Source organism: Camelus bactrianus, chromosome 9 (assembly GCF_048773025.1).
Source record: "Camelus bactrianus isolate YW-2024 breed Bactrian camel chromosome 9, ASM4877302v1, whole genome shotgun sequence".
Classification (NCBI taxonomy): Eukaryota; Metazoa; Chordata; class Mammalia; order Artiodactyla; family Camelidae; genus Camelus; species Camelus bactrianus.
In genome coordinates, this window is record NC_133547.1 from 69292090 (window position 1) to 69319377 (window position 27288).

At 57.3% G+C, this 27288-nt stretch overlaps 1 protein-coding gene and 1 long non-coding RNA gene across 6 annotated transcripts in view; one reads left to right on the top strand and one right to left on the bottom strand.

Annotated features, from left to right (window-relative positions):
• Window positions 1-380: 380 nt before the first annotated feature.
• On the bottom strand, window positions 381-25090 carry MMP15 (matrix metallopeptidase 15). 5 transcript variants are annotated; one of them, XM_074370657.1, is made up of 12 exons: window positions 23416-23563; window positions 21800-22014; window positions 18960-20464; window positions 13362-13510; window positions 12569-12697; window positions 11204-11511; window positions 10715-10876; window positions 9547-9800; window positions 9070-9208; window positions 7938-8088; window positions 7685-7800; window positions 4610-6593 (listed from the first exon to the last, which is right to left on the bottom strand). In XM_074370657.1, exons 3-12 carry the CDS (start codon window positions 19095-19097, stop codon window positions 6127-6129), a joined length of 2013 nt encoding a protein of 670 aa, XP_074226758.1. In that variant the 5' UTR covers window positions 19098-20464; window positions 21800-22014; window positions 23416-23563; the 3' UTR covers window positions 4610-6126. The 5 variants fall into 5 exon arrangements, with proteins under 5 accessions (XP_074226760.1, XP_074226758.1, XP_074226759.1 ...); XM_074370658.1 differs by lacking the exons at window positions 18960-20464; window positions 21800-22014; window positions 23416-23563 and adding exons at window positions 13629-13704; window positions 24247-24269; XM_074370656.1 differs by having other exon boundaries at window positions 18960-22014.
• The window catches only part of LOC141578679 (uncharacterized), a 30778-nt gene continuing 16134 nt past the window's right edge, over window positions 12645-27288 (top strand). Inside the window, exons 1-4 of the long non-coding RNA XR_012509274.1 lie at window positions 12645-12913; window positions 14117-14261; window positions 14597-14819; window positions 26627-26898. This is a non-coding gene — a long non-coding RNA (uncharacterized LOC141578679). The remainder of the gene's footprint in view (window positions 12914-14116; window positions 14262-14596; window positions 14820-26626; window positions 26899-27288) is intronic.

Sequence of the window (27288 nt, forward strand, 5' to 3'; positions counted from 1 at the left end):
ATCTATTACCTTATACAATCTGAAAAAGCCCATTTAACAATTAAGTCAGTCTTCCCACCCGCCTCGCCTGCCACAATCTGGCTACTTGGTTCCCCCGGGCCTCTTGTGAAGACTCAGGTGTCCTATGCTGTCTTAGGCAGCATTACTGAGGCTGGCCATTGTACCAGAGACTCCAGGAAACATTCTCAGTAAGCATTCAAGTGTTGAAGAGATGAGTGCCTTGTTGTCCTGGGGTTTGGCACTTTCCTGAGAAGAGTCCTAGACTGGCAAGAAGAATGGGTTAAGCTAAGCACAAGTTCGGAACTCAGGGCACCCTGGGCATCAGTCAGGACAAAAATTAAAAACAAAAAAACCCAAAACCCATTAATAACTCGCATTGGCTTAAGAAATAAAAGTTTATTGACACATGTAACTGAAAGAGCTTAGGCACAGCTGGATCCAGGTGCTCAAATAGTGCCTTCCAGACCCTTTAAGGCTCTGTTTCCCTCCGCTGGCTCTCCTCTGAGGCAGGTTCTATATGTGTGGTGGCGAGATAACCCCTCAGCAGCTTCAGAGCCATGCTCCAGTAGCTCAGCAATCCCAGCAAACATAGGGCTTCTCTCTTGCAGGGAATCCTTTGCAGGGAAGAAGTCACAGGAAGTCCCTGATTGGCCAGACTTGGGTTTTCTGCTCACTCCTGGATCATGTGCCGGGGTTCTGATTGGCTGGGTCTTGGGTCACAAGATCATCTGGCCACCAGGGGAATGGGCCAGCTCTACCAGAATCCATGGATTATGAGGAAGAGGGGGCTTGTTCTCATGGGACAAGATGGGGGACTATTTGCAGAGGGCAGATCTCCTCTCCCCTAGCTGTGTTGAAGGCTGTGCTTCATGTGTGTATGAAGCACAAAAATATCCTTTATCAGGAAAGCTGGATTAACCACAACACCCCGCAGTTCTTCCTAAGAGCAGAAGAGGGAGTTCCCATGAGGGGTGGGGAGGTGACATGGGGTGCATGGTGACAGAGAGGGTGGGGGTGGCGGAGTTCTGCCTGGGGATCAGTTCAGAGACTCAGTGAGTGACTGTGGCCGAATCAGCCCCCTGTCCAGGCCTCAGTGTCTCCATCTGTAAATGAAATTTAATCTGGCTGAAGCTGACGAATTTTTAGGATGGTGCTATGTAAATCTGATGAAATTATTGGGGTACAGCTGCTCCTCCCTTTCCACTGACCCAGAATATTTTCTTAATGGAATTCAGTTTATTGCTGTGATCCATGCTGGCAGGGGAATGATATAGTTTTTCCAGGAGGGGCCTGTTAGATTGGCTGCAAGAGAAGGGAGGTTTGGAGGCTATTTCTGGCAAAGAGTGAGGTGGGTGAAAAATGTAGGGTGGGAGGTGTCAGGGGCACGTGGGAGAAAACCTGAGCCGGGGCCTCGTGCTCAGGGTCTGGAAAGAAGGGCTGATGCTGCGGGTGAGGAGGGGCTGGGCCCCCAGGGTTGGCAGGGTGAGGCCTCGGCAGCTGGGGAGGGGAGCTAGTGTGACAGGAATATCTCTCTTTCTGGCACCTGTCCCTGGGCTTGTCGACCTTTGACCCCATCCCACAAACTCTCCTGGAGAGAAAGCGAGAGATGCCTCCTTAGGGCCCACCAGGTACCTGTGCCTGAAATAGAAATTTTAGTAACAAACTATTGAGAGCCTGCTGTGGGCTATTCTAAGTGTTTACACGAATTGGCCCAATCAAGCCTCAGAACTGTATGAAATAGGCATGGCTATTAGCAGTGTTCTACAGATGGGAATCTAGGCTCAGAGAGGTGAACTCACTTGCCCAAGGACACACAGCCTTTAATGATGGAGCCGCAATCAGCATCTGGGTGCCTGTAAGGCTGGGCCGGCTGGATTCAGCGTCAAGGAATGGTCAGGACACAAGTGCTGGGTGAGCCAGAGGTGGAAGGAAACTCAAGACCTTGAGGAGGGAGGGTGGGAACCTGGAAAAAGCAAGCCTTAATCTGCACCTGAAAGGATCCGTGCAATTTGAACAGGATAAAACGTGAAGGGAAGAGTTTTCCAACAGGAGGGAGCAGCATAAGCAAAGTCACAGAGGCCAGCAAGTACAGGGAACATTTGGGACAAGGCGAGCATCCTGGCAGGGGCTCTGCCAGGGCTTTGTGGGTCATGAGGCCACTTGAGCAATGGGCTGAGGGCAGTACTGCTGTGCCCTGAAAGTGCCTTGGGCCTGAAATCCCCAGCATTTGCAAGGATAGCTGAGGGGAGGCTAGGCCCAACCCCCTTGTGTGGTTTGACAGATTGAGGGGCAAAGCCTGGCAGCCTCAGGACCCCGAGGCAGAACTAGAGGTTGTGGAGGGGCAGGAAGCCCTGTTCCTCTCAGACCTACACGGAGGATTCCACTGCAGCCTGGGCGGCTGTGGATGGACAGGAAGCTGGCCATTCCTTCCCGTGAGCCAGAGGAGAATGGCCTCTATGTGAGCCACAACAAAAAGGCTTTTCTGCCAAGTCGGAGGGGGAGGAAGCAGTCGGCTTAGCCCTGCCTCAGCCTGAAAGGAGGCTCTGTTGGTGGCCCTGGGGTCTTCAATGTCTAAACGTGTGGGGAGGGAAGGCCAGGGTGGGCAGGGGCGTCCTCATCCCTGCCTCATTCTCCAGCAGCACAAGGGGGTGAGGCTGGGCTGCTATGCAAGTCAGTTTGTCTGGGTTCTAATTGGCCACTTCCTGGCTGTGTGACCTTGGCCAAGTTACTTCACCTCTCTGAGCCCTGCTTATCCTATGAGTGAAACATAAGCAGGGGAGCATGCAAGAAGATTGGGGTTGCGTTCACACACTGAGCATTTGCCAAGTGCTAGGCACTGTCGCCAGCACTCTACAGCCCTCATCCTCTGTTCATCCTCTCAGCAGCCGGTGGGGCAGGTCATGTGATCCCCTCCATTGAGGTTTAAGTACCGGCAGTGTCAGAGCTGAAGCCCAGGATGTTTTGGACTCTAAAACTCAAAGCTGTGCAAAAGCTGAGGAAAAGAGGCTGGAAGGGAGCACGCCAAGCTGTCAACACTGGCTGGGGGAGTGATAGCGACTTATGTTTTTCTTCTTCTTGTTTATCTATAATGTCTTAATTGTTTCACTTGGGAATTAGCAAAATATAAAGAAACAAAAGATGCTGAGGGAATGGGGGCTGGCAGGAGCCCAAGGTGAGTTTAGGTTACAACTTGATTAAAAAAACAAAAACACTGTAAGGATATGGGCTCCTGTTTAATCCTGGGGAGGAGAGGTGGGGGTCACTGGGGCTGCTGGGCTGTCTGGGGATGGGGGAGGCAGGTGCTTCACCCTCCTCTCCTCCCTCAGAGACCCTCACACATCTGGGTCCTCAAGTGAGAATAAATAGGGCTCTTGAGATAGGCTGTTCCTTCAGCCACTGGGTTTCTTTGAGATTCTACCAGAGAGCTTGGGGGTGGAAGCCTCCTCCGGCAGTTTCCTGAGGAGGTGAGGCCTCTGCCAAGTCTCTCCTCTGGCTGGGCTCTGAGGAAGAGCTCAACCAGAAGTCCTTTCATCCTGTCCTTTCTTGTCCCTGTGCCCCCACACCGCCCTCCACCTTCCCCGTGGGCCTCTGGGCCTCTGGGTTACCCTAAGGCTTCAGGCAGGAGTCAGACCCGGTGGGGTCCTGGGGCTTCTGATGGTGTCTGCTGCCCCCTTCCCCCACCCACTCTGTGCCTCCCACCAAAGCCCCTAGGGTTGGGGGAGCCCCCAGGCCATTTCCTAGCTGAGCCTGAGAGGCCTTTGGGGCTTCTGATGGCCAGCATTTCCTACTCTCCTCAGCCAGTTTTCAACACAAAGAGAGGAAGGGGCGGGATGAAGAGGGCTGGGGATGGGGTGCGAAGCTGAGGGGAAGGGTGGGGCCTGGAGCAGGTTGGAGGACCCTGCCCAAGAAGCTGTGGGGGCCTGGCCTGCTCCATTGGTGAGCATCACATTCCTGGGTGCGCAGGCCAGCACCCAACAGGCTGGGCCCAGAGATCAGACGTGGTGACCAAGGCTCACTAATGCTCAGACCCGAGAGTCAGTGACACGTGTCTCCTGCTTTCCTGGGCATCACCTGTCCCCTGCCCAGGGTGAGATTTTCTGCTTCTTCAAAGATAAGAAGGTAGATCTTGGGTGTCCCCTCACCCTCTGAGCAGAGCATATGGTGAGGAGAACTTTTGGAATTCAAAGTGGCATCATTTTCCATCTCTCTTCAGTCCAAGCTGGGTCTTCAGGCTTCCCAGAACCAGTCTGGACAGGTGTGGGAGGGCTGAGGGGCTTGGACTGGTTCTCTCCCATCCTTCCTAGATGTGCAGGGTGTAGGGGAAGCTGAGTTGCCCTTTCTCACCATGAATGAATGATCAGTATATCCCCTACCCCTTCTCTGCCTAGCCACAGCAGCCCCCCAACCCCATCTCCTGCCTCACCTTCCTCTAATCTATTTTGGGCAGCCATCTCCCACTCTTCCCCAGATATCTGCTCCTCCCAGGGCCACAGAACTGGGAACCAGGTCTCTTTGGTGTAGGGGGAAAGTCCCCTAATCCCAGCCTGGACACGTGCCCCTCCAGCTGTAAACTCCATCCAGCCCAAGGCCTCTTACAAAGGAGGCGGACTCGCCGGCTGTACAGTTTAATCAGTGCAGATTATTTACAGAAAGAAACGTATGGGGGTGGACAATGACCCCCTCCCGCCCCCCTTGGCTGGCTCTCCGGTGGTTCTGAGGATGGAGAGGGGGAAGAAGCAGCTGGACCCGCACTGGGAGCCAGCCCATGAGAAGCCCCTACCCCCAGGGGCCCAGGGGATTCTGGGTGTCAAACCTGCTTGCTCAGGGCTGCAGGAAAGTAGAGGGGACAGAGCCGGCTGTACAGTACCATTTCCCACAGCAGCCTCGCCTCCTGCTAACTTTGGGAAGGAAACGTGAGCCCAGGAGGAGGTGTCTCCAGGCTATGTTGGGCTCCTTTGGGAAGGCTCACTAGCCCCATCCTAGTCTGTGTGAGGGAACAAGCTGCTGGCTTTCCCTAGCAGTATCCCTGCTCCCAGTGCCCTGGGGGACAGGGAGCTGGAAGGGAAGAACCCCCAAGCCTAGTGGGCACGCGTCCGTGAACATCTACCACCTCAGCTTGGGCACCCATCAGCCCCCTCTCTTCCTGGGAGAGCTCGGACACTGGCAGCTGAGCCTGAGGCTGGTGGGGTTCTGAGACCCCTGAGGATGGTGGTGTGGGTGACAGAGGGTGGGAGGGGGCTCATAGAAAGAGCCCATTTGGGTCACAGCTCAGAGAGGAGACAGTGGGCAGGGTGTTGGAAGCCCAGCCTGCGTGGCGAGGCCGGTGCTACCCTTGGGGGAAGGGCCTTGGCAGACCCCATTTGGTCCTTGGTAAGGCAGGCCCAGGGCCCCTTCTCCAGAGAGGGAAGGAGATGTGGGCTCGAGGGGTACAGGGGAGTTAGAGGCTTCTGGCCCTGGGCTGGCCAGGGGTCGGGTGGGGTGGGGTTCTTAGGCACAAGGAACCCAGGCTGCTGGGGTTATCAGAGGTGGGGTGGGAAGGAACCAAACCTCAACAGGACTCACGCTTGGTCAGTCCCCTCCCCTCCCCCTCTGGCCTGGGGCTGCCCTTGGGTGAAAGCTCTTCTTCCTAAGACCAGAGAGACTCAGTGGGGTGGAGACCAGTTAGGCCCCACCAGGCTCCAAATCTAACAGAGCCCAGAGTTCTGGCCCTGTGGTGCTCACGCTGAAGAACAGCCCTTCAGTCATTCTTCCAACTGGGCCTTCTGCCCCTCCGCTCCTCTGGCTGTGAACAAGCCAGGGGTGGGGGATGGGGTCTAATTCCCTGTCTGGTGCAGAACTACAATTAGAAAACTCTAACCCTCTGCCCTGAGGGACTGCCCAGTCAGGAAAGTAGAAAGAAATGCTCAATTAGTGTGCAAAAAAAAAAAAAAAAAGATACCTGGGCATAAATAAACAAGGGGACAGGGCTGGCAGGGATGTTGGAGGGCCTGGAGGAGCCTCCACCCAGAGGCTGAGGGAGCCACCGAAGGCTCTTGCTGAAAGGCCCCAGGAGCCATCTCAGAACCACAGGTGCGGCCAGCCCGGCCCCTTAGCACCGTGAGGAGCAGGAGGGGCTGGTGCGGAGGGTCAGACCCACTCTTGCAGGGAGCGCTTGCAGTAGAGGAGCATGCGGGGCGCACCCTTGCGCTGCATCTGCACCAGGGCGTAGGTGAGGCCCAGGATGCAGAGCAGCAGCAGCAGCGGGGGCACCAGCACCATCACCATGTTCACTGTCCGAGTGACCTCCTCCATCTGCACCACCACTCGGCTGCCTCCGTCCTCGTCTGTCCCCGCCCCGAAGTCCCCCTCTCCACCACCCGGGCCTGCCTCATGGCCCTCCTCGCCCTCCTCGCTATCACCGCCCACCCCGGGCTCTGCACCCCCATCAGGGTTGAAGGGTGGACGGGCCACGTCGGGCCATCGGGGCCCTGGCTCCACATGCTCCTGGCAGCCCATGAAGTCCCGCAGGATGGACTTGGGGTAGCCGGGCTCCATTCGCAGGCGCTCATTGTCAAACTTCCAGTACTTGGTGCCCTTGTAGAAGTAGGTGTAGGCTGCAGGGGCAAGCAGGCCAGAATGGCGTCAGGCTGGGCCCCGCCCGCCGGCCAGATACCCTCGACGAAGACCAGAGTGTGCTGAAGGGGCCCCAGCTTTAAAACACTGTCCTTCTCACTTACTTCCTTGGGCATTTTCAAATTTGTCCCTTCCCAACTGACAGGAGCCAGACCAGGCTCAGAGAGGAACGAGGTATAGGTCAAGGGCATGATCAGAATCTTGTGCTTCCTGGCTGGGCTAACATTGACTTGTGCAGGGCAAAGAAGGGTACTATAGCCTGCTGGGTTGGTGGCTGTAATCAGGGGACCCAGGCCTGGCTTCCCTCTGCACTAGAGAGGCCAATGTCTTGCTCAAGGCCACATGGCCAGCCTGTATCGGACCTGGAGTGGAGCCCAATGCTGCCTTGGACCAGCTCTCTGGCCTTGGGCACTCTTCGCCCATGTCCCTTTAACCCCAAGAAGGGCCAGTTTTGAACTACCAGGTCTGTGCTCAGCTGAGTACAATTAGATCAGAGCAGTCGCAGAGTGATGCCGTCACGCGCAGAAGGGAAGCCATATGACCTGCCTGAGTGTTAGCAAAGCCTGCTGGGTCTCCCTTGAGCCTGAGAACCTGAAGGCTGAGAACCAGGGCTGATGAGTTTTCTTAAACTCACAGAGACCCTGCTGGAGAAATAAAAGCCACAGCTCCCTGTTGCACAGTTATAACGACAGAGATCAGGCTTCCCTGCCAGGTGGGTAAGGGGGCATCCTGGGAGGACTTTTGCCCCCTTCTGCTCTGGATGGGGAGCAAGGCAGCTCTCAGCACCAGCTCTAGGCACAGGCAGGCCTGGGCTGTACTCTTGACTCCATAATTTCCTCGCTGTGGGATTTGGGGCTCTTTACGCAAGCTCTCTTTGGCCTTTGTAAATGGTGACAGTGCAGGGAGACCATGAAGATCATGCTCCAGAAGCTTCCAGCCCAGGGCCTGACACAGCCATGTCTCCCAAACATGCCATCATGATGCTGGTGACCTCAGGCAAGCCCTACCCACTGTGTGTGGAGGAGGGGAATGGTGAGTGCTGGGCAGACTGGGAGGGGGCTGGCTCTGGTACCTGCATCATTGCTCAGGAAGGCCCCTTTAGGGGAGGCAGGAATCCCCTGCCACACGCTGATGGGCTTGGGGTAGCCAGGGTCTCCACGCTGCGTGTCCTCGTTGAAGCGCCAATACCTGTGACCAAAAGCACCAGGCTGTGGGCCAGTGTGGGCCTGGGAGCCTGGGCCCCAGAGGTAGTGAGTTCTTTCTGGGGAGGCCTGAGGGTGGGGGGCCCAGTTGAGTCCTTTTCCCTTTAGAAGAGGGGCCCTCACCTGTCCTCTTGGAAGAAGAAGGTGTGACCCGTGGGCTCCCACCAGATAGCTGTGTCGATGCGATCGTAGGGAATGTCCAGGCCATAGGAGGTCAGAGGCTGTGGGTAGCCAGGCTCCAGGTTTGCCTCTCGGAAGAGCCAGTAGTGGTCACCTGCGGGAGAGGCCAGGAGTGAGTGAGGACAAGCCTGGAGCCAGGGGCTTGTGCAGGAAGGAGGCATGAGGACTGATATTCTGGGCCCCTAGATCTGTTCACATCCACTTCCACACTCACCCCTGCCCTCCCACACACACACAGTAACACATCCTTGTATGGAGGACTGGCTCTGACACCTACACACCCAGGACAACATACAGGGCAGCCTCGCATCACACACCCTTGGCCCTCACAGATCCTGATGACACTCATTTACACTCATGCAGTTGCCAGCTCACACCTGTAGACACCACACACTCAATCACACTATACACGGGCCTCCATTTCCACCTGAACATCCATGCCCCCACACCCAGTTATTGTACAGAGACAAGAAAGAGGGGGAGCCCTGCATGGCCTCTGGGTCTGGGGGCTGCATCCATGGGGCACCCCAGTGCGTGGCCCAGGGCTGCTCATTTGTAGTCTGAGCCCAGCCCTGTCCTCAGGGACTTCCTGCCTGGTTGAGGCTTGGGCCAGCGGGGCTGGCCGATCCATCACAGGGACTGCCCTCGAGGATCTCTCCCGGGGGCAGGCCTCAGAGGAAGAGCTGGGGGTAGGGAGCTCTGTTGTCTCCACAGACAGACACAGGAATCCTGCCCCTGAGAGGGCTTGGGGACCCATTCTTATGAGGAAAGGGCAAGGAAGAGTATAGGAGGCAAGGAAGGAGGATGATGGGGCAGAGCCCCTGTGCTGCAGAAGTTGGACACTCTCCTCCGTCAGGGCAGCCAATGGCCCCCTGGTCCTCTGGACTCTGTCTATGTCCCCAACCCCTGCCTTGCTGCCACAAGAACTCGTCTCCCCCAGAGTAAGCCCGCAGTGGGCAACAGGACAAGATGTGTGATGCGGTCCTTCCCTCTCCTCCTCCCTCAGTTCTGGCTGGATCAGGCCAGAGGTTAGGGCAGAAAGGCTGCCCAGCCCCTCCCACCTACCCCAGCTTACCTTTGAAAAAGACAAAACGCCCATCCTGGCGCTCATAGGCAGCACTGATGTCACTGGGCAGGCCACGCCAGAAGTGCCCGATGGGCATGGGATAGTTGTCCAGGACACGGTTATGCCGGACCCGCCAGAACCAGCGGCCCTGGGGAGGGTGTGGGTGTGAGCCAGCACAGCCTGCTTGCTGCTTCAGACTGGGAGAGGCCCCCCCCCCACCCCTTCCCAGGTCAGGGAGGGTCCGGGGGAGACGGCTTAGGAAGCCAAGGAGATAGCCCTCAGTGGGGTGTGGACCCCTAGGTTTATTGTATGACCCTGGGCAAGTCCCTTGTCCCTTGGGCTGGTTTCTTCTTGGTCTGGAATCTGATGGCTCCCTGTGGGCTGCACGGTGAGGGAGCGTGGAGGTGGGGCAAGGGTCTTGGGGTGGGGTGCTCTCTGCTCTGAGCCTGGGCCAAGGGGCTGGGGAGGTACAGGCAGGGGCCAGACCTTGAACACGAACATCTCCCCACGCAGCATGGCCACGGTGTCAAAGTCCCCGTCGCAGATGTTGGGACCATACTGGTCAGGCCGCTCTGTGGCTCGGGGCTGGGCTGGGGGGCCTGGCCTTGGGGGCCGCTCCGGCTTCCCGCCTGGGGGTGGTGGCTGAGGGGGTCTTGGGGGCCGATGGTCTGGCCGGCCTGGCCGCCGGGGAGTCACAGTGGGAAGGGGTTGGGTGGGCTGTGGCTGACCATCTGGGGTGCCTGCAGAGGGGCGGCAGGAGGAAGTGAAGGAGTAGCCTTGGAACCCAGTCAGGATTCCAGGTTCTCTTACTTAAAACCCTGGGATCCTGGGGACCCCAGCCTGGGGAGATCTGTGCCCCATGGGAGGCCCACCCAGGTGGAAGGCCCTATCAGTCCACAGCAGACCCCTCTACCATACCACTCTCACCCTCAGGAGGACCTCCATCCTTCTCCATACAGCCCCCTCCTTGACCTCTCCACACTGAATTGGGTCACTGCACCCCTGAGGCTGCCCTTGGCTCTACCTCCCCTCAGGGACATGCCCCTCAGGATGATAGTCTGCTCCACTGGAAGCTCCAAAAAGCAGTGGACACAAGCAGAGGAGAGAACATGGTTCCCAGGTGGACAGGAACACAGTGAGAGGGCACCTGTCATGTGCCCAGCAAGGGCTTGCCGTGGGCACTGAGTGTGGCCCTGACCCACCAAACTGGGGGCTTTCTTGGGTGGGGCCTGCCTCAAAGGCACTGGGAAGTGATAAACCAACAAACTCAGAGGGGATCCTGGCACAGGCTCAGGCTGGGAGGGCCAGTGGGAGGAATGGGGTCCTGGGATACCAGGGACAGCCTGGGTCTAATGTCACTCAGACTGAGGAGGAAAGAGGGGCAGTGAGGGGCCCTGGGGTCAGTGCGTCCCCTGCGGGCCCCAGCCTGGAGTCACCATGAAGGCTCTGGGTGAAGCCCCTGAGTGAGGGCCAGGACCTGGAGTTGGCCAGCCTTGGCTTGATTTCTAGCACCATTGTTTACTCACTACTAATCGTCTCTGGGCCTGTTTCCTCATATACAAAATGGGGGTAGTGGTAGTATCTATGCTTTGTAGGACTAGGAGTTGAGAGCAGGCATGCAGAAGCCGCCACCATGCCCAAGCCGCCCGCTCACCATAGAGCTGCTGAATGCCCCGGAGGTCGTCCTCGGGCAGCTGGAAGTTGTCAATGTCCATCCACTGATAGAATGGCGCCATGATGGCACTGGGGTTACTTGAGTGCTCCAGCCCCAGTGCGTGGCCCAGCTCGTGCACCGCTACCAGGAAGAGGCTGTTCCCTATGGTGGGGGCGGCAGCACAGTCAGCTCTGGCCCAGCCCAGGACCTGGCCACCCCAGACCCCATGGGATGAGGGGGTTAGAGAGCCTGCCTTTGCTTTACTCTTAGAGGAAGCTGAGATGCTCTGACTTCAGGTCTCCAGCTTCTGCATCTGAAAAATGGGTACAATGATCCCTTTCCTTTCCTACTAGCCCCTGGAGATGGTGGAACAGCAGACTGAGAACAAGTGTCACTGCTCTTGAGAACTGCCCAGGAGATGTTCTCCCCTCCCAACCCTGCAGCTCCAGCTCTGCCTCCCGTGTCCTGACCCTGACCAATTGTTCTCACCATGCAGGTCAGTGCTGGAGAAGGTCCAGGGCTCATCTGCATCGAAATGGGTGTCCCCACCCAGGCCAGGGCCAGGGAAATAGGCGTGGGCCAGAAAGCCACCTGTGCCATCAAACGGTGAGCTGTCGCCGTGGAAGCCAGAGGCAAAGAGTACCATGATGTCGGCCTCCTTCTGCCGACGCAGCCGGATGTCCTCGTAGGGTACCTCCTGGAAGACCAGGGGCGTGGCCTGCTCCCACACACGGAAGGCCCGGCGCACCGCCTCCAGCGAGTGGTACCAGCCCAGCTTCTCTGTGTAGTTCTGGATGCTGCAGGTGGGTGGGGACATGTGTGAGTGCACCCAGGGCCTGGGGCTGCTGTCTACTGCTAGCACACATTGGTTTGGGGGTGGGGACACATGGTCTCAAGGAAGATGCATAAGATCCGAGCTGGTTCCCAGACAATGCGCATCAATATCAACTGTCAGTTCACCTTGATGTAGATTTGAAAAAAAGAACCAACAGGTCAAGGCTGGGAATTCATTCAGGTATCACTGAGTAAGGTTGCATTGTGCCAAATAAGCTTATTTTAAGAAAGAAGAATATTGAGTAAATAAAAGTATAGGTGATATATAGCCAAGAGAAAGACCTAGAAAGTGGGATGGAAATGGCTGAGGTGCAGAATACACGAGCGTGCACAGGATAAAAGCATGATGAGGCCTGGTATTTCCCACATAAAGCAGATTAAGCGTCCGTGTGCTGGCCAGATCTCCATCTGGTTGGCTCATGAATTCATTCTGGGGGAATGGGTCTAAGTGACCTCAGGGAGATGAAGCTGCAGGTGAGGTCATGGCTAGACTGGAACAGGAAGAAGGACCCTTGGGGACTGCCATGTGGCTGGAGGCTATGAGGGGTTTCTTGCCAAATGACTCAGCAGAATGGAGGAAGGTGCCTGAACCAGGGTTTGTGCAGGTGACTTGCTGCCTGCCCACTGGACAGTCCCTGGATTCCGGCACCCTGGGTCTCTCTGGCCCTTCAGATGCCTGAAACCCCCAGTTTGTACTGGTGCAGGAGCTCATCTTGGTCAATGAGGCCAGCCCTGGGCTTCTGGCAAGTGGGAGGAGGGAGGAAAGAACAAAGCAGATGCAGCTTGAAGGGTCCTGACCTCCTCTGGAGGGAGAATGCCTATGGGGTGCGGCCAGTCTCATCAGCATGGTATCGGGATTGGACTGTCCAGGCTGGCACCCTGGGGTGGGCTGCTGGGGAAGGAAGCCTTCCACACAAGTCCACTGGGAAGCCCCAGGCCTCAATCCAGGCAGAGAGAGGAGCCAGTACCTTTGGGAGATGGACTGGGAGGGACGCCATCCTGGGTAGCCGGGGTCCATACCTGAAGGTCAGGTGGTGATTGTTCCACTTCCTCCCAGTGAGGGCGTAGCGCTTCCGTCGCCGCCGCAGATTGGCTTTCACGCGTGTCCCAAACTGGTCTGGCACCCCACAGCGGGGCCGCTTCATCCACCTGGGTGCACAGAGCCTCCCCTCAACACGCCTGCCTGTTCAGCTCTGCCTCTTCCAGGCAGTCCACCTTCTTCCACCCTCCCACCCCGGCCTCCAGCTGCCCCGTATATGAGTGTAGTGGGCATGGGAGACATTCTAAGCTTCGATTTCCTCTTTAGGAAAACGGTACAATGATCTTTTACTGGATGACTGGGTGCTCAGCAGTGGCTCTGCCAAGGTGAGCCCCTTTTCACCAATATCACCCAGAAGTGGGAGGAATTACCCCTGAGGCCTCCTATCCCTGGTACCTTATGCTCTGTGCATGATCATCAAGAATGCAGCTTTGGGGTATATCACCTCTGTTAGATTCAGAATAAGGCTTAGCTAGGATGTCCCAACCACAGCATGAATGCTGCGCCTCCCCATTCCCATGCCTGTGCAGACATCACTAATCAATCCTATGCTTTCACTGCTGAACTGGGCTTTGGCCTCAGGAGCTTTCTCAACACAAGGCTGCAGGCAGCCACTCCTAACTAATCAGACCTAGCACAGAGGATCAAACAATTTGCCATCTCTTATCTAGGCCACTCTTTTCTGGAAACTCCACATGCTAACCCTTGTCAGAGCAGGCCAGAAGGAGGTCAGGTGCCGGTGGGGTCTGGGAATGGCCTGACGGAGGGACTCACGTCTTGGTCTCTTCGTCGAGCACACCAGTGACAGGGATCCCGTAGAAGCGCTGCATCTCGGCGAGGGCCGAGGCCAGGATCTGGGTGGAGCGCATGGTGGACATGTGGCGGCTGGGCTGGGGCAAGTAGCCATAGAGCCGCAGCCAGTTCTGCAAAGGAGAGGCCACGACCTGGTCAGCAGGTCCCGGCACCGCCACCTCCAAACAAGCACGGCCTACATCCCACCACGCCTCACCACCGCCACTGCCCCATCAGAGCGGCCATCACCTCCTGCGGGTGACTCTGTGAGCCTCTGTACCGCTCCCCCTGCTTCCACCTCCTATGGTCTGTTCTCACACAGGAACTGGAACAAAAGACCTTCACAAGTTAGGCCTGGTCAATCCCCTGCCTAGAATCCTCCAAAGACGTCCCATCTCAGAGGAAAAGCCAGTTCTTACAGGAACGACCCAACCCCAGCTCTGCTCTCAGACCTCACTCCTATCATCCACCCCAGCCAGGCTTGCTCTTGCCTCAGGGCCTTTGCACTTGCTGTTCCTGCTGCCTGGAGTGCTCTCCCCCAGACATCGGCATGGCTCACACTCTCATTTTCTTTAGGTCTCTATTTCATCACCTTATTGGAGAGATGTTCTCTGACAAATGTAAAAAAGAGGCCCACCTGCTACACCCTGTAATCTCTCTCCTCCTTCCTGTACTTGTCACCATCTGACACACTGTATGTTTCACTTAGGTGTTTATTGTTTGTCTTCCCCATTAAGATGGAAGCTGTGTCTATGAGGACAGCCTACAGGAGCCCCTCCAGGATGTACTGCACTGCACTGGCTCCTCCAGGATGGCCCTCTACCATTACAGGCAGACTGCTGGGGACCCTACAGGGTTCAGAACCTCTTGAGTTCTCACCAAGTAAGAAAGCTTGCCCCTTTGCTCCCCAACAGACCCTAAACCTTCTGGAACAAAAGCAGATGGGTTCAGCAGCCCACCCAGGCCCATAAGGGTGGGGCAGGAGGCCTGAAGTCCATTCTTTGCTCTACCACAAACTGTTCTCTCTGGGCCTGAGTTTCCTCATGTGCAAAACAGGGAGCCATCGGGTTATTGCGGGGTGAGGTGTGAGAGAGACAGCCCTGGAAAAAGCAGCTGGAACACAGTGAGGGTGCCTGTCCCCTTCAGACCTTGCTGGGCAAGTCTTCTCATCCAACTACCCATCTGTCCATTGTCTGTCTGTCTGTCCACCCACCTAGCCAGCCATCCTGCCAGATGTTTCTGAGCCAGGCGCCATGCCAGCTGGAGGCTGTGAAGGACTATGGCTGAGGCATCCTGACCTCAGGGCTTACTTACAGTCTCCCTGGGGAGACCCAGTGCCCCCACAGAGTGAGGAATTCACACCTGCAAGACTGTGAGCAGGCATGACCATTGCAGTCAGAACCAGAGGACGGGATCTCCAATGAGAGAAGCTGAGCTATGGTAAGACGGGGACTCAGCCCTGCCACCTTATGCCCCTAAGCCCATGAGAACATGGTGACCACTGTGGGAGGCTGGTGAGCACAGAGGCCAGGGACTGCTGTGGGGGGCCTTGGCCACACAGAGGAGTATCCTTTGAACCTTTTCTGGGTCTCTGAGGGCCCCCAGAGGGACCGGACCTGAAGGCCTGGTCTCTGAGAAGTTCTGGAAGGTGAGGGCTACACATCAAGGGCCCACGAGACAGGATGGTGACTGGACACACGGTGGCTGCTCTGGGCTGACAGCCATGTGTCACATCCAGCTCCTCAGCTACTTGTTTCCTCAATGCCACCCACCAGCCCAGCCCTGGCAGCCGGCTAGGCCCCTGGTGTGGAAGAGCTGCCCACACAGCCGGGCCCAGCCACGCCCAGGCTGCCGCTAGAGGGAGTGAATGCTGAGCCAAAGAGGGCAGCGCAGGGAAACTGCTAGAGCCTGTCGGTGCCCGGCCACAGGTTCAAGGCCCCTCAGGGCCCTGGGCAACAGTCATAGAACAATGAGGCAGAGACAGGGAGCTGAGGAACAACCACGGCTCTGGGGACAGGCAGAGCTGGGGACCAATCCTGGCCCAGCCGTTTGGCCTTGCCGTGTGTGTGTGTGTGTGTGTGTGTGTGTGTGTGTGTGTGTGTGCGCGCGCGTGCGTGTGCCTCAGTCCATAAAAGGGGGTTGTATCGGGATCTGCCTCACCTCCCAGGTTTCTGTGAGGATGAAGTGGGGAAGCCAGAGGAGTGCTCGGCACTGTGCTGGGCAAAGCAAAGTGCTCAATAAACGTATGCTTAATAGTAGAGGCCGGCCCTGCTGCATTGTTCCTAGCATGGTAGTCTTTTGCGTCTACCAATAGGGTGAAAGGGTCCAGGCTCCAACAGGGCAGCCTCAGGTGGGGGCGGGGCAGCTGGGGAAGGCAGGAGTGACATCCCTCACAGACCCTCTCCCCCTCTGGCCCAGGGCTCCTCCTCCAGCTCCCCCAGACATTGGCAGTGTCGAGAGCGCCCTCCCTGTTCTCAAGCACAGGAGACCTTTCCTGAAGCTCCTGTGTGTCTGTAACACGGGCAGTCCACCACCCTTAATGGTCAGGGTTTTCCTGAAGAAGCATGGAGGGATCTTGAAGGTGAGGCTGTGATGCTGGGCCAGCTCTAACAGTGAAAGGAATCCAGCTGGAGGTGGGGGGAGAATTGGGGCTGCCTGCTGACAGATGAGGGCACCTCTGCATCACCTATTTGCATAAGGTAAAAATATCCTGGGGAGCGCAATCACAGGCCACCAAGGGGCTGATTATCTGTGTCTGGCGAGTGACAGGAGGAGGGCGGGGTGGGGGGGTGTGGGGGGTGGGGGGAGGCTCAGGCTGGGGCCCTGGGGAGAGGAGGAGGGAGCCAGGCCTGTCTGCAGTGAAGAGCTCCAGAGCCCAGCAGAGTGGATGGGGCAGAGGGGCCCCTTCATTACTGTGGGCAGCTCAGGGCTGACGGGAAAGGCCCAAGTGTGCCAGGGAAACCAAGAGCTTCCATGTCTGTATCAGCCAAGCCTTCCTGGTGACAAAGGCCTCCCGGCCACTGCCTGGGTAAAAAGCCGAGGCAGAGGACCGGGGACAGGGGTGGGCTGGGCTGAAACAGAGCCTTGGCCCAGAGTAGCCGAGCCCCGAGACAACAAAGCGAAGGAGCTGACAGAGCCCGCCTGACAGGCAATGTGCTCAGAGCTGACCACAGAGTGTCAGCCCGCCTACCCTACCTGCAGGGCTGGGGCTTTTCCTTTCTCTGCTGCCCAGGAGGAAGCTTCCCACCATCCTGCTGCTGTGCTAAGTGTGACAAGCCCAGGAAGTGGTGGGAAAGAGCATGGGGGGCACAGTGCTCAGCAGGTACTGCCCTAACTCCAGCCTGCTGAGGGCTCTGCGGCCAGGGGACAGAAGTGGGCAGCGATCCCCAGGTCACCGCTGACCCCCCAACCCCGTCTCAAAGTAGGGGAGGGGCTGTGCTCAAGCCCCTGCTGCTCCTACCAGTAAAGACTGTCCCTTACCTAAGGTGCTTTTTCCTCCCTGTCACGTAGAATCTCGCAGGCAGGGTGAGCCAAGCAGATGAACCTTTGTTTCTCAAGTGGGGAAACCGAGGCCCAGGGAGTTCAGTAAGTGTCAGAGCAGGGGGGCCTCCTCCACAAGGGCCATTGTCCAGTGGGAGACCAGGAAGTTTCTGAAGAGAGAGCTCTGGGGCCAGGAGGCCCCTGCCTGCCTGCAGCCCAGGGTGGGAGGCTGCTGCTGCAGGAGACCCCGCCCATCCTGGTTCTTTCAGCCACTTCTTTCCTGAGCTCCAAACCCCATCCCTTAAGTATGTATAGATGCATCTGGCGAGTGGCTGGCCCAGACAAGGAGATGTGGGGCCATCAAGAGTCTGAGGGGAAGGCCCCTGTTCCCTAGAGGAGGCCATAAATGCAGCAGTCAAGGGCTGAGAATCTGCTGGGGGCCAGGCTATCCACTTTTGCCACCCCATTCAATGCTCACAAGTGCCTGATCCCCATTACACAGCAAGATTCAGAGAGGATGAGTGGCCCACCCAGGGGCACACAGCTAGTCTATGGCCAGAACTGGAGCCTGTAAGTAGTGCTACTGGACCAGGCTCTTTGTGAAGTAGCACCAGCGGCTCTTGGCCTGAGGCTGGAGACGCTGGGTTCTGGCCCTTCTCGGGAACAGTGCCCAGCACAGCACTGGGGGAGGGTGTCTAATCCTCCCCACACTGCACATCCCCGGCTGGGTGTGGGCGCTGGGCCACGTCAGCAGGGCTGCCCCCCAGGACTGCTGAGACAACGCCAAGGCAGGCCTGCAGGGAGGGTGAGTCTGGGAAGGAGCCGCCAGATCAATACTGTGCATTAAGTAGCTGTGGGGGCGGGGGCCAGCACCCGGCCTCTGCCACCTCAGCCAGCTCCTCCTGCTCAGATCAGCGGAGCCCCCTCCCATCCAGCCTTATCAGACCCTGTGTGATAAGGACAATCTCTCCTGGCTCTGCTCAGCTTCTGTTACCCATGGCTCTCTCTGCAGGCCAAGCAGACCCTGGCAGGGCTGCCCAGACAGGCACAAAAGGTGTCTTGTCAGGTCCGCCAGCAGTAGACACAGACCTTTCACAGTAAAAGGTGTCCTGAGGTCCTTATTGTGCCCGTCACCTTACCCCCATCCCAGTCTGAGGGCTCTCGGGAGCAGGCCAATGCCTCGCCTGGCTCTGCGCTCCCGGCCATGCCAGGCATCGGGCCTGTGCTGAATGGGATGATGAGTCCTGGGGAGCTGGATGGAGAGGCAGAGTGTGCACTCCAGAACCATCGTGTCCACACCTGCCCGTTTATCAGCTAGGTGACCCCAAGCAGGCCCTAGACTCCCCCAGTCTCAGACTGGGAGGGACCTCAAGGCCATCATCCAGCTACCTCACTGAAGCCTCCATGGACCACACTGGGACCACGGGGACCCCTGAAGAGGTGGGCGCTCACTGTCGCCAAGGTACTGCATTCTGTCTTTGGGCGGCAATGTCTATTAGAAGGCTCTCCCTCAGGCTGGAGCAGAAATCTGCCTCCCAGTGACATCTGCCCCTTGGTACAAACTACTTGTCCACATATCAGGCCTCTGAGTAGTGGAAGAGGGCTAAGACATCTCTGAGCCCCCAACACTTACTTGGCAACATGGGGTCCCAATTATAGCTGCCACATTGAGTTGAGAGCACAGATGTCATAACTAGTCCCAAGGCCAGTGAAGAAAGGGGCACCAAGCCAGGCCACCCCATCCTTCTTGGGTTTACTCCCTTTAGAGGCAGCATGGTCCACGTTTAAGCAGTTCTAGAAGAACACATTTGCTCATTTGTGGTTCAAATCTAATCCCCCAAGATGGGAAAGTTGCAGGTGGGGAAGGGGCTCTGGATGGTGGGGTGGGGAGAACCGGTGGGGTGGGAGCTGTCCAGCCAGGGAAGCAGGAAGGAGATGGATGCCACTTCTTTACCGTGTGGCTCCCAGCCTGCCCTGCACTCCTGAACCTAGAGGGAAAACAGACAGGTCCTTTGGCCAGTGGGCGGGCAGGGGTGGGGTGAACAGAACCCTGTTTGCTAGTGGTTTCGGGTTGGCTGGGGGCCAGACCTGGGGCCTTACCTGGAAAACCCCCTGTAGGTGTTGTCTATTCCGTGAGGCTGCCTTCCAGGCAGAGCCTGGGTGGCTGCACAGGTCAGGGGAGGGCTCCGGGCTCACGTGGCTGAGGGCAGCTCCAGCCTGGCGGCACTTCCAAAGCATGACACGCGGGGCTCTGACCTGCAGCCTTTAACCCAGCATGGGGGCTGGGAGCTCAGGCTCAAAGCCACACTGACCAGGTTTAAATCACAGCTCTGCCACCACCTCAGGCTGGGGAATCAGGGTAGTTCCTCTCACCTCAGAGTCTCAGTTTCCCTTTCTGTACAATGGGGTCATAAACTTACAACATTAACACCAGGATGAAATGTGAAAATGCTTACAAAACACCCCTAGGCCCTGCCCAGGATAGAACTGAGTATGTTGAAGGTGTTCAACATAATACCTGGTCTCGCTGGGCCCAACGTGAAGGACACAGTGCATAGCGTTCGGCATTTTATACATAAATGCACTTAATTTCCCCAATAATTCCATCCAGTAGATACTATTACTCATCTCATTTTGTAGATAAGGAAAGTGAGGCTCAGACAGGTTCAGTGACTTGCCCAATAGCAAATGCCACCTGCATCTCACTGTCACTGCTATGTTTGCCGCTGTTTTGCAAGAGCCTCCTGTGGATCAGGAGCCATGCTCATATGTCCCCTCTGGGGTGGCAGTTGCTCCTGGGAGAAGGACATGGTGGTGTCCAGAGCTAAGGGCTGGTCCTGGAGAGCCGATCCAGCCCTGGCCTCCAGGCTCTGTGGCTATCAGATGGGGCATTGCTGAAGGCTGGCCACTGGCTAGGACCCAGATCCCCATCTATCTGTCCAGACACTGGAGGCTGAGTTGGGTCTTTTTGTTCATTTCCTGCTGTTCCAACAGGGAAGTGGGATCTGGGAAGAGGGATCCCTCTTTGTCTCTCTGATCCAGGCCCATCTTATACAGCCCTGCTGTTCTTGCCCAGGGCTGCAAAGCCTCCACAACCTCCCCTAAAGGGCCCAGGTGTCCCTCAAACCAGTGGTTTTCTGGGGGCTGACTTGATGGGGGGGGGGGTCCAGCTAGAAGGCGCCTATTGTGTGCCTCAGGCCCGAAGTGTTCAGCTACCTTCAGGATCCCAGGTCCTCACATTCATCTGTGGAGTCCTCCCAGGACTCTGAGATGGAGAAGGAGTCAGCAGAGAGCCCCCAAGCCCTCTCTGCTTCTCCTGACTCAGAGAACACCTCTCCATGCCCAAAGCAGAGCTGGGCATGGGGCTTGGTTTTTGCCTGAGTGGCCAGCTGTCTGAACTACATAAATCTTGGGACAATACTGAAGATGCCAACTGCCTTAGTCCACCTGGCTGCTATAACAAAAATACCATAAGCTGGGTGGCTCATAACAACATTTATTTCTCAGTTCTGGAGGCTGGAAGTTCAAGATCAGGGTGCCAGCATGGTCAAGCTGGTGAAGGCGCTCCTCCTTCAAGCTGCAAACTGCCAACTTCTTGCTGTGTCCTCACATGGGGGAAGGGGCAAAGGAGCTTTTTCAGACAGTTTTTATAAGAGCGCTAATCCCACTCATGAGGGCTCTGCCCTCATGACCTAATCACCTCCAAATATAATCACCTTGGAAGTTAGGTTTTGACATATGAATTTTGGAGGGGATTCAGTCGATAGCACTAACTTTAACCTGAGCTGGGAAGCAGTGGCCTTCACAAGGACACTGGCAGCTGGCCTCAGGCAGAAGTCACACTCCCAGCTGGGCAAAGGTGCCAATGGCAGGGAACAAGTAACAAAAGGGGCGTGGAGGGGTGGCCAGAACCAGGCACTCAGCAGGGAGAGGCTTTTCCTTGCCGGGCAACATTGCTGTTCTGAGGTGGCATCAGAGAACATGGGCAGGATTTGGAGGGATTTAGAGGAAGTCTTCTTTGGGGGGCCTGGGTGTGTTTCTACATTGTTTCCTCTCCACCCTCCTTGGGGTGGGGCAAAGGAAGGCGTTTGTGTCCAGGAGTCAGAATGGGCAGGTCAGGTGATAGGCAGACAAGGAGCACACACTGGGCTGTTCTTTGCAAGGAGGCAGCTGACTGACTAGACCCAGGGCAGCCCAAACATAGGGCCCTGGCAAAGGGCTGGGCATGAAGGGCAGAGCCCAATCAGATCCTGGGTCCTTGGCAGTGCCCATCAGCTCAGTTCTCTAGGTTTTGAAATAGTGTGGAGAGGAGTGGCTTGTTAGTGATAAGAGAACAGACTAAAAAGCAAAGAGGGAGAAGGAAGGAGAGACGATGCAGCTTCTATAGGTTGCCAAAGACAAGGCCCTCACATTAACCCCTTCTCCTCGAGGGTGGGCAGGGGGGCCCCTGCAGTTTCTGCTCCACAGTTAGGAATGGGTACTAATAAGAGGGCCTCAGTGGGGCCCCAGGGACCAGCATGGAAGTGTGGAGTCTGGAACACAAGAAGCCTGGGGCTGCAGCTCGCCAGCCAGACCTGAAGGTCAAAAGCAAAATTCGAGCTTTTTTGCTCTCCTGCTCAGCTGCCAGGTACGGGCAAGGAAGATATGCAGGAGACTGTTCAGAGAAGATGGGTGTGCCCATGTTTTAGTGGCAGTGGGACCACACCTGTGAACTCTTTAAGCCTGAGTCACCTCCATGGGGTGAAGGCAAGCCAGCTAAGGACCCAGAGGTGTGTCTCGGGAGGAGGAAGAAGGGAAAGTGTGGAGAGACCAAAGCTTCTCCAGGTGAAAACCAAAGGCACTTAAGTGGGCTAGGAGGTGCTGTGGCCAGAATGAGCAGGACAGAGATCTGAAGGGGAGACTGGACTCAGGTTGGGGAGGCCAGGAGCTACAGCTGGTACCTGTCAGGCAGGGCTACGCAGGCAGAATGGCTGGAGACTGGGAGCTGACAGCCAAGGGAGGGAGTGCGACAGGGCAGAGTAGCTCAGCGGTGGCTTCCCCAAGGAAGACAGCCTTCTCCAGGCTGGGGCCCGGCAGGTTGCAGGTGTCTGCTGGCTCCTAGCACATGCCAGACTCCCTGATTCCTTAGTCTGATGAAACCACTCTGGTTTCTGCCCTGTGAGGGGGAGAGAGGGAGAGGGTCTGGCCTTGGCTCAATTGCCAAGCTTCTCAGAAGGTCCCAGTCATGACCTGACCTGAGGTCTGAAGCTGTGGTCAAGGACCAAAGCCCTGCTCCAAGGGATGAGGGCTCTGGACACAGGGTGAAGCCAGGCCCAGGAGTATCTGAAGCTGGTCCTTAGATAGTGTAGATCTGGGAACAATTTTCCCACAGCCTTGGGGCAAATAGGCTGGCTGCTGAAGCCATTCAACTCTTTGGGCTCTAATCTGGCCAGACTTAATGCAACTCCAGGGAACAGCCTGCACCCCGAAGCCAACTCTAGGATCTGGGATAGCCCATCTGTCTCTAGCCCTCCATCTACGCTGGCTTCCAACATTCAAGGGTCTCCTGTACCTTCCAGAGTTTCTTCTAGCAACAGCCCAAATCAACTTTTCTCCCGAGGAGAGGGGCTGCAGGTCAGTCAGAATCTTTAGCCAGTGTCACCACAGGTGTAGGGCCATGACCTGTGGCCCCAATACAGGCCCTGGGCTATGGGTACTCACTCAGCTGGGAGAAGAGGTGGGTGATGGAGTAACAGAAGCAAAAGAAAGAGAGAATGAAGGCCCTCAGAGCACAGGTCCCAGTGCCCCAGCTCCTGGCCATCTAAGATGTGAATTCACAATGCCTGACCACCAAATTCCAGTTTGGTTCAGAATAGCTTTCTGTGCAGAGATGCCATTCCTAAATAGATTATAAACTCCTCAGGGGTGGGTCTGTGACTTGCAGTTCTTTGGTATTCACCTCCAGAGAGTGGCAGGTGGGCCCTGACAGCACTCTCTGCCCAGTACCTGAATGGCAGGCTGAAGGACAATCCCCACCAGCAGGAGCCTCCTATAAGCCCCTGTCTTTGTGAATGGGGGAAGGGAGTGGAAGAGCTGGACTGGGCTGGAGCTGGGCTCCCACTCTGCCTCCTGCCAGGGCCTGGCTCCCTGTAGCTTTCCCTGGCCAGGCCAGAGAGGGAGGGCAGAGCAGGTGGGGAACTGGCTGGGAGGTGTAACTTGAGCTGGGAGGAATTCCCTGCCCTTCCTCCGTGCTTTTATTAAAGTAGGGCGGGGAAGGGCAGGCTTCCATCGGAAAAATCTCCCAGGCAGCCGGGGAGGTGGGGAAGCTGCCGGGGGCTGGGAGGGAGCACCCGCCTGGCTGCAAATAGAAACGGGACTCAAGCCTGCAGCAGTACAGGCGGCAGGAGGCCCCGGGCGGGCTCAAGGGCACCCAGGCCCGAGCCTACTGGAGCCCGCGCAGAGGCGGGTGTCTCCCCGCCACGAACCCAATTCTCTCTTCTCTGGGGCGGGGAACAGGGTCTTGGAAGTAGGAAAAGAACTCGCTTTTGCCCTGGGTCAGTGGAACTGGTGCCCTTACTGTTCCTGCTCGGGAGGACGGCGCTCGGCGACCCCAGCGAGCCAGGCGCGCTGGCTGGACCCAGTTCTGCGCCAGGAGGCCGCGCCTGATTACCCGCGGGACAGATCCAGAGATGGGCATCCGTAGGGGTGTCAGGCGGACTCCTGGAGAAAAGATAGATGTTCGGAGTCCGCCCTCTTGGACCCGGGCCTTGGTGTAGGGGTGCTAGTGGGAGAAAGCGCCGGGGGTGACAGGATCTCCGTCTTAGATCCCACCTGGCCGTGGCGCGGCTTGCGCGCAAGAGCCCAAGAAAGTCTCCAAAGCGCCCCCTCAATCCTGCTGCCTCGGAGGTTCGCACCCCTCCCCCTATCCCGGCCTGCATGCGCGGCTTTGTGCCACCCAAACTAGAGGCTACCTAGGTGGGAGCGCTGCCTGCTTTGTCCAAGCCCCCCCCCCCCAACAGTCCCCTCCCCACTCGCAAAGAACGTCACTGCGCGTCCGCAGGGCTCTCGAGGAATCAGACGTCCGGGAGGGAGGGAAGGAGGGGAGCAATGGCTGGGCCGGCAAAAGCGGTTCCTGGGACGCGGGCTGGGAAGGATCAGCGCCTAGGGCAGGGCAGTAGGGGTAGAGAGTGGGCGCAAGCCCTACGCCCTCCAGGGTTTGGGAGAGGCGCACCGCCAAGGGCCAGCTGGGGAGGGGCAGCTTGCCCGGTCCCCTTTCTCCCCATCTCCGGGACAGGGTCTCACCTCCGCGCCCTTCCCCATCCCTCCACGCTTCAGGCTGCGGGCGTGGCTCTCTCCCAACCTCCAAGTCCCCCAACCCGCCTCAAAGGGGCTGGACGGGGGACCTTACCTCGGCATTGACTTCTGCGTCCTCCGCCGCTGCGCCGCGGCCCAAGCAGCCCAGAAGCACCAGCAGCAGAGGCAGCAATCGCGGCCGCGCCGCCGCTTCCCGGCCTCCAAGGAGACAGCCCGCCCAGCCCAGCCGTCTGGGCGCGCTCCGGTCGCTGCCCATGCTCTAGGAGCCCAGCCGGGCCCGGAGCGCTGCAAGCGGGGATCGCCCGCTCACCGGCGCCGGGTCCTCGCACTCGGGTCGGAAACTTGCGACGCTCCCTGGCTCCTCGCCCGGCGGGCGCGCGGCAGACCTCCCGGTCGCAGTCGCCGCCGGAGCCACTTAGGTCTCCTCGACAAATTCCCACGCCCGAGGAGAAGCGGGCCGGGCAGGTCCCGCCGCGCAGAGCCGGCCCACGGGGGAGAGGGAGGGCCGGAGCCGCCTGCCGCGGGGTCCGGCAGCCTCGGCTCCCGGGGCCGGGCTCCCGAGAGCAAGCGCAACTCCTGAGCCTTTGTCTGGCTCAGCGCTCCGGCCGCCCTGTCCCGCGGCGCCCCCTGCGCGCCCAGCTCCTTCTGTCCATGCCCGGGGCCGGGCGCTGCCCAGAGCGCGCGCCTCTCGCCCGTGGACTCTGCTCGCCCCGCGCCCGACCGGGCCCGGGTCGCCGCACAGTCCAGGGATGAGGCGCAGGGAGCCGGTCGGAGCGAGTGAGCTAGCCAGGGAGCCAGCGCCTGACGTTCACAGCGAATTCCGCGCAGCTCCAGGCGATCCCGGCCCTCCTCCCTGCTCTCCACCGCCGCCGCTCTTAAAGGGCCAGTGCTCTCTCAGCGCGCGGACCCGGGCGTGGACCGGGGGCGGTACCTCAGCCAGAGGCTTCTTGGTAGCAGGTGCCGGCGGTGGAGCTGGACAGGCGACCCTTTTACTCTTCCCAGACCTGGGGTCCTCCCCAGCCCGCCCCTGTCACTCCCATCCTTGCTTTGGAGGAGCCGGGTAGAACCCCCCCAAAGCGGCCCGCCTCACAGAAGGAGGGGCAAGAAGAAATGAAGACTTCTGTTTATCCCGCCTAGTGGGTGGGTGGGGATACTGAGGCAGCAGTGGGCAGTAAGAAGGGCGGGGGAGGAGGGACCCAAGTGTCTGTTCTTAGGCTAAAAATAAATAAATAAATGAATAATAAAAAATCTAGAGATTAGTTGGCCTGAAACCTCTTTTCAAAAGCCTGAGGGTGTCTTTGGCACTTCAGGACTTGTCTCCGTTGCCGTCAGGCGTACGGTGCCTTGGATACGGAGTGCCGAGCGACAGAGGCGCGGTTGCAGTCCTGGGTTGTCACAGACCTGAGGCATGGAGATGGGCAAGTTACTTAACTTTTCCGAGCCTCCAAATTCTTATCTGGAACGCCGGGCAAAGGGCTGGGGTGAGGGGTTAGGTATGCTTCTAGTGGCTCACCTAGCACACATTAGGGGTCCAAGCAAAGAACACTATTTTGTGCAAATGAAATGTAACAATGCAGCACCACAGGTGCTGGGCGGGCGGGCAAAAAACCCTGCGGAGCGGAGCTTTAAGTGCTAATTATATTCCAAGAGGAGCTTTAAATCCGGTCGGTTTGGATGCTGAAGGCTTGAGGTGGGAAGCCTGGATCTAAGGTCCACAGAGACTGCGTATCCAGACCTAGGGAAGTACGGGGCCCAACAGACTGGCGGCCGGTTCAGGAGGTGAAGGCGCCGCTGAGAGGGCAGGAAGGCGGAAAACTTCCCTCTTGGCCTCCACCTCCCAGCCTCGGAAATGAGAGCTTTCCTTACCTGAGGGCGGGTTTCTCTAGAGTAAGTCCTCAGATCACCCAGCAGGCCTCAAGTTTTAGGAATCTGCCAAGTCTGGCAGAGCTTCAGAAATGGCCAGTTTACCGACATGCCAGGTGAAAAAGAGCACTGTTAAGGGAACAGGCAGGAGTTAAGGTGGTGAAGATAGATTTTACTTTAAAAAATTACAATAGAGACTCTAATATAGAACTGGGCCTGATTCAAAATACAGCCAGAGCAAGTGGAGGGCGGGGCTGCATTGGTGGATGGAAAATTACTAAGAGGAGATGTCAAGTCTGGTGGGGATTCTGGCTGAAGGCAGGTAAGGGTGATCAGATATCCCCTGGGGGGCAGTGGGGATGCTGAGTTTGATCAGATATCATGGGTGGGGAATTCTGCTAAACTGACTTAGCAAGATTCTGGCTAAAACTGGATTCTAGAAGGAAGTACAGGGATGGGCCTTGTTGGGGAGAAGGTTCAAGGGAACTGACCAAAGTTTGGACAAGCAAAGAATCTTTGTCAGATCCCCTTTTTGTTCAAGGGAAGAAGAGGTATTCTTTTCTCTGATCAATATACGTCCATTTCTCTTTGGTTGTTTTCTATTCATTTAGAACCAGCTGAATCATCTGTTGAGACTTGATGATGGTTGACAATAGCTGTACTGTATGACACACCGACATTTGATGAGAGGGATACCTTGAAGATAAATGCGAAGATGAGGACTAGAGGCTGAACTGGTCCTTGTGCCTAACTTCGCAGACCTTCTACCAGAACTCCCAGAATCTGTTGTCCTTCTTCAGTGGGTAGTGTGAGCGCAATGGCAGTGATGCGCACACTTCTTTGTTCACCTCTTGAACCTTCCTGGTTATGGCGGCGATGTCAGGTAGGTTGCTGGGGACAAAGGTGCAACAGTTGCTTCCGACCATTGTGCATGAGCCCCTCTTTTGGGTCGTATACAGGGTGATGCATTTATGGAGAACAGCACTCTGGGTTTCTCGTTGTTGGTGAGTCACCAATTTGAGGCCAGTGGATGTTATTCGAGGACAAAGTGAATTGCTTCGGCAATGAGTAGATGATTCTGTTGTTGAGTCTAACTTCTTGAGCCAGGCGATAAGATTCTTGTGGATGGTACCCAAAAGGTGGCAAACCTTTGCCAGAAAAGTACTGAGGTCATGCATGGAATGAAGGCCCAGTTCTGTAGCTGTTTTTTCTGAATTGTCTCCCCAGGAACCAAGATCATTCACAAGGGGATCTGTGATGTCCCGGATCCCTT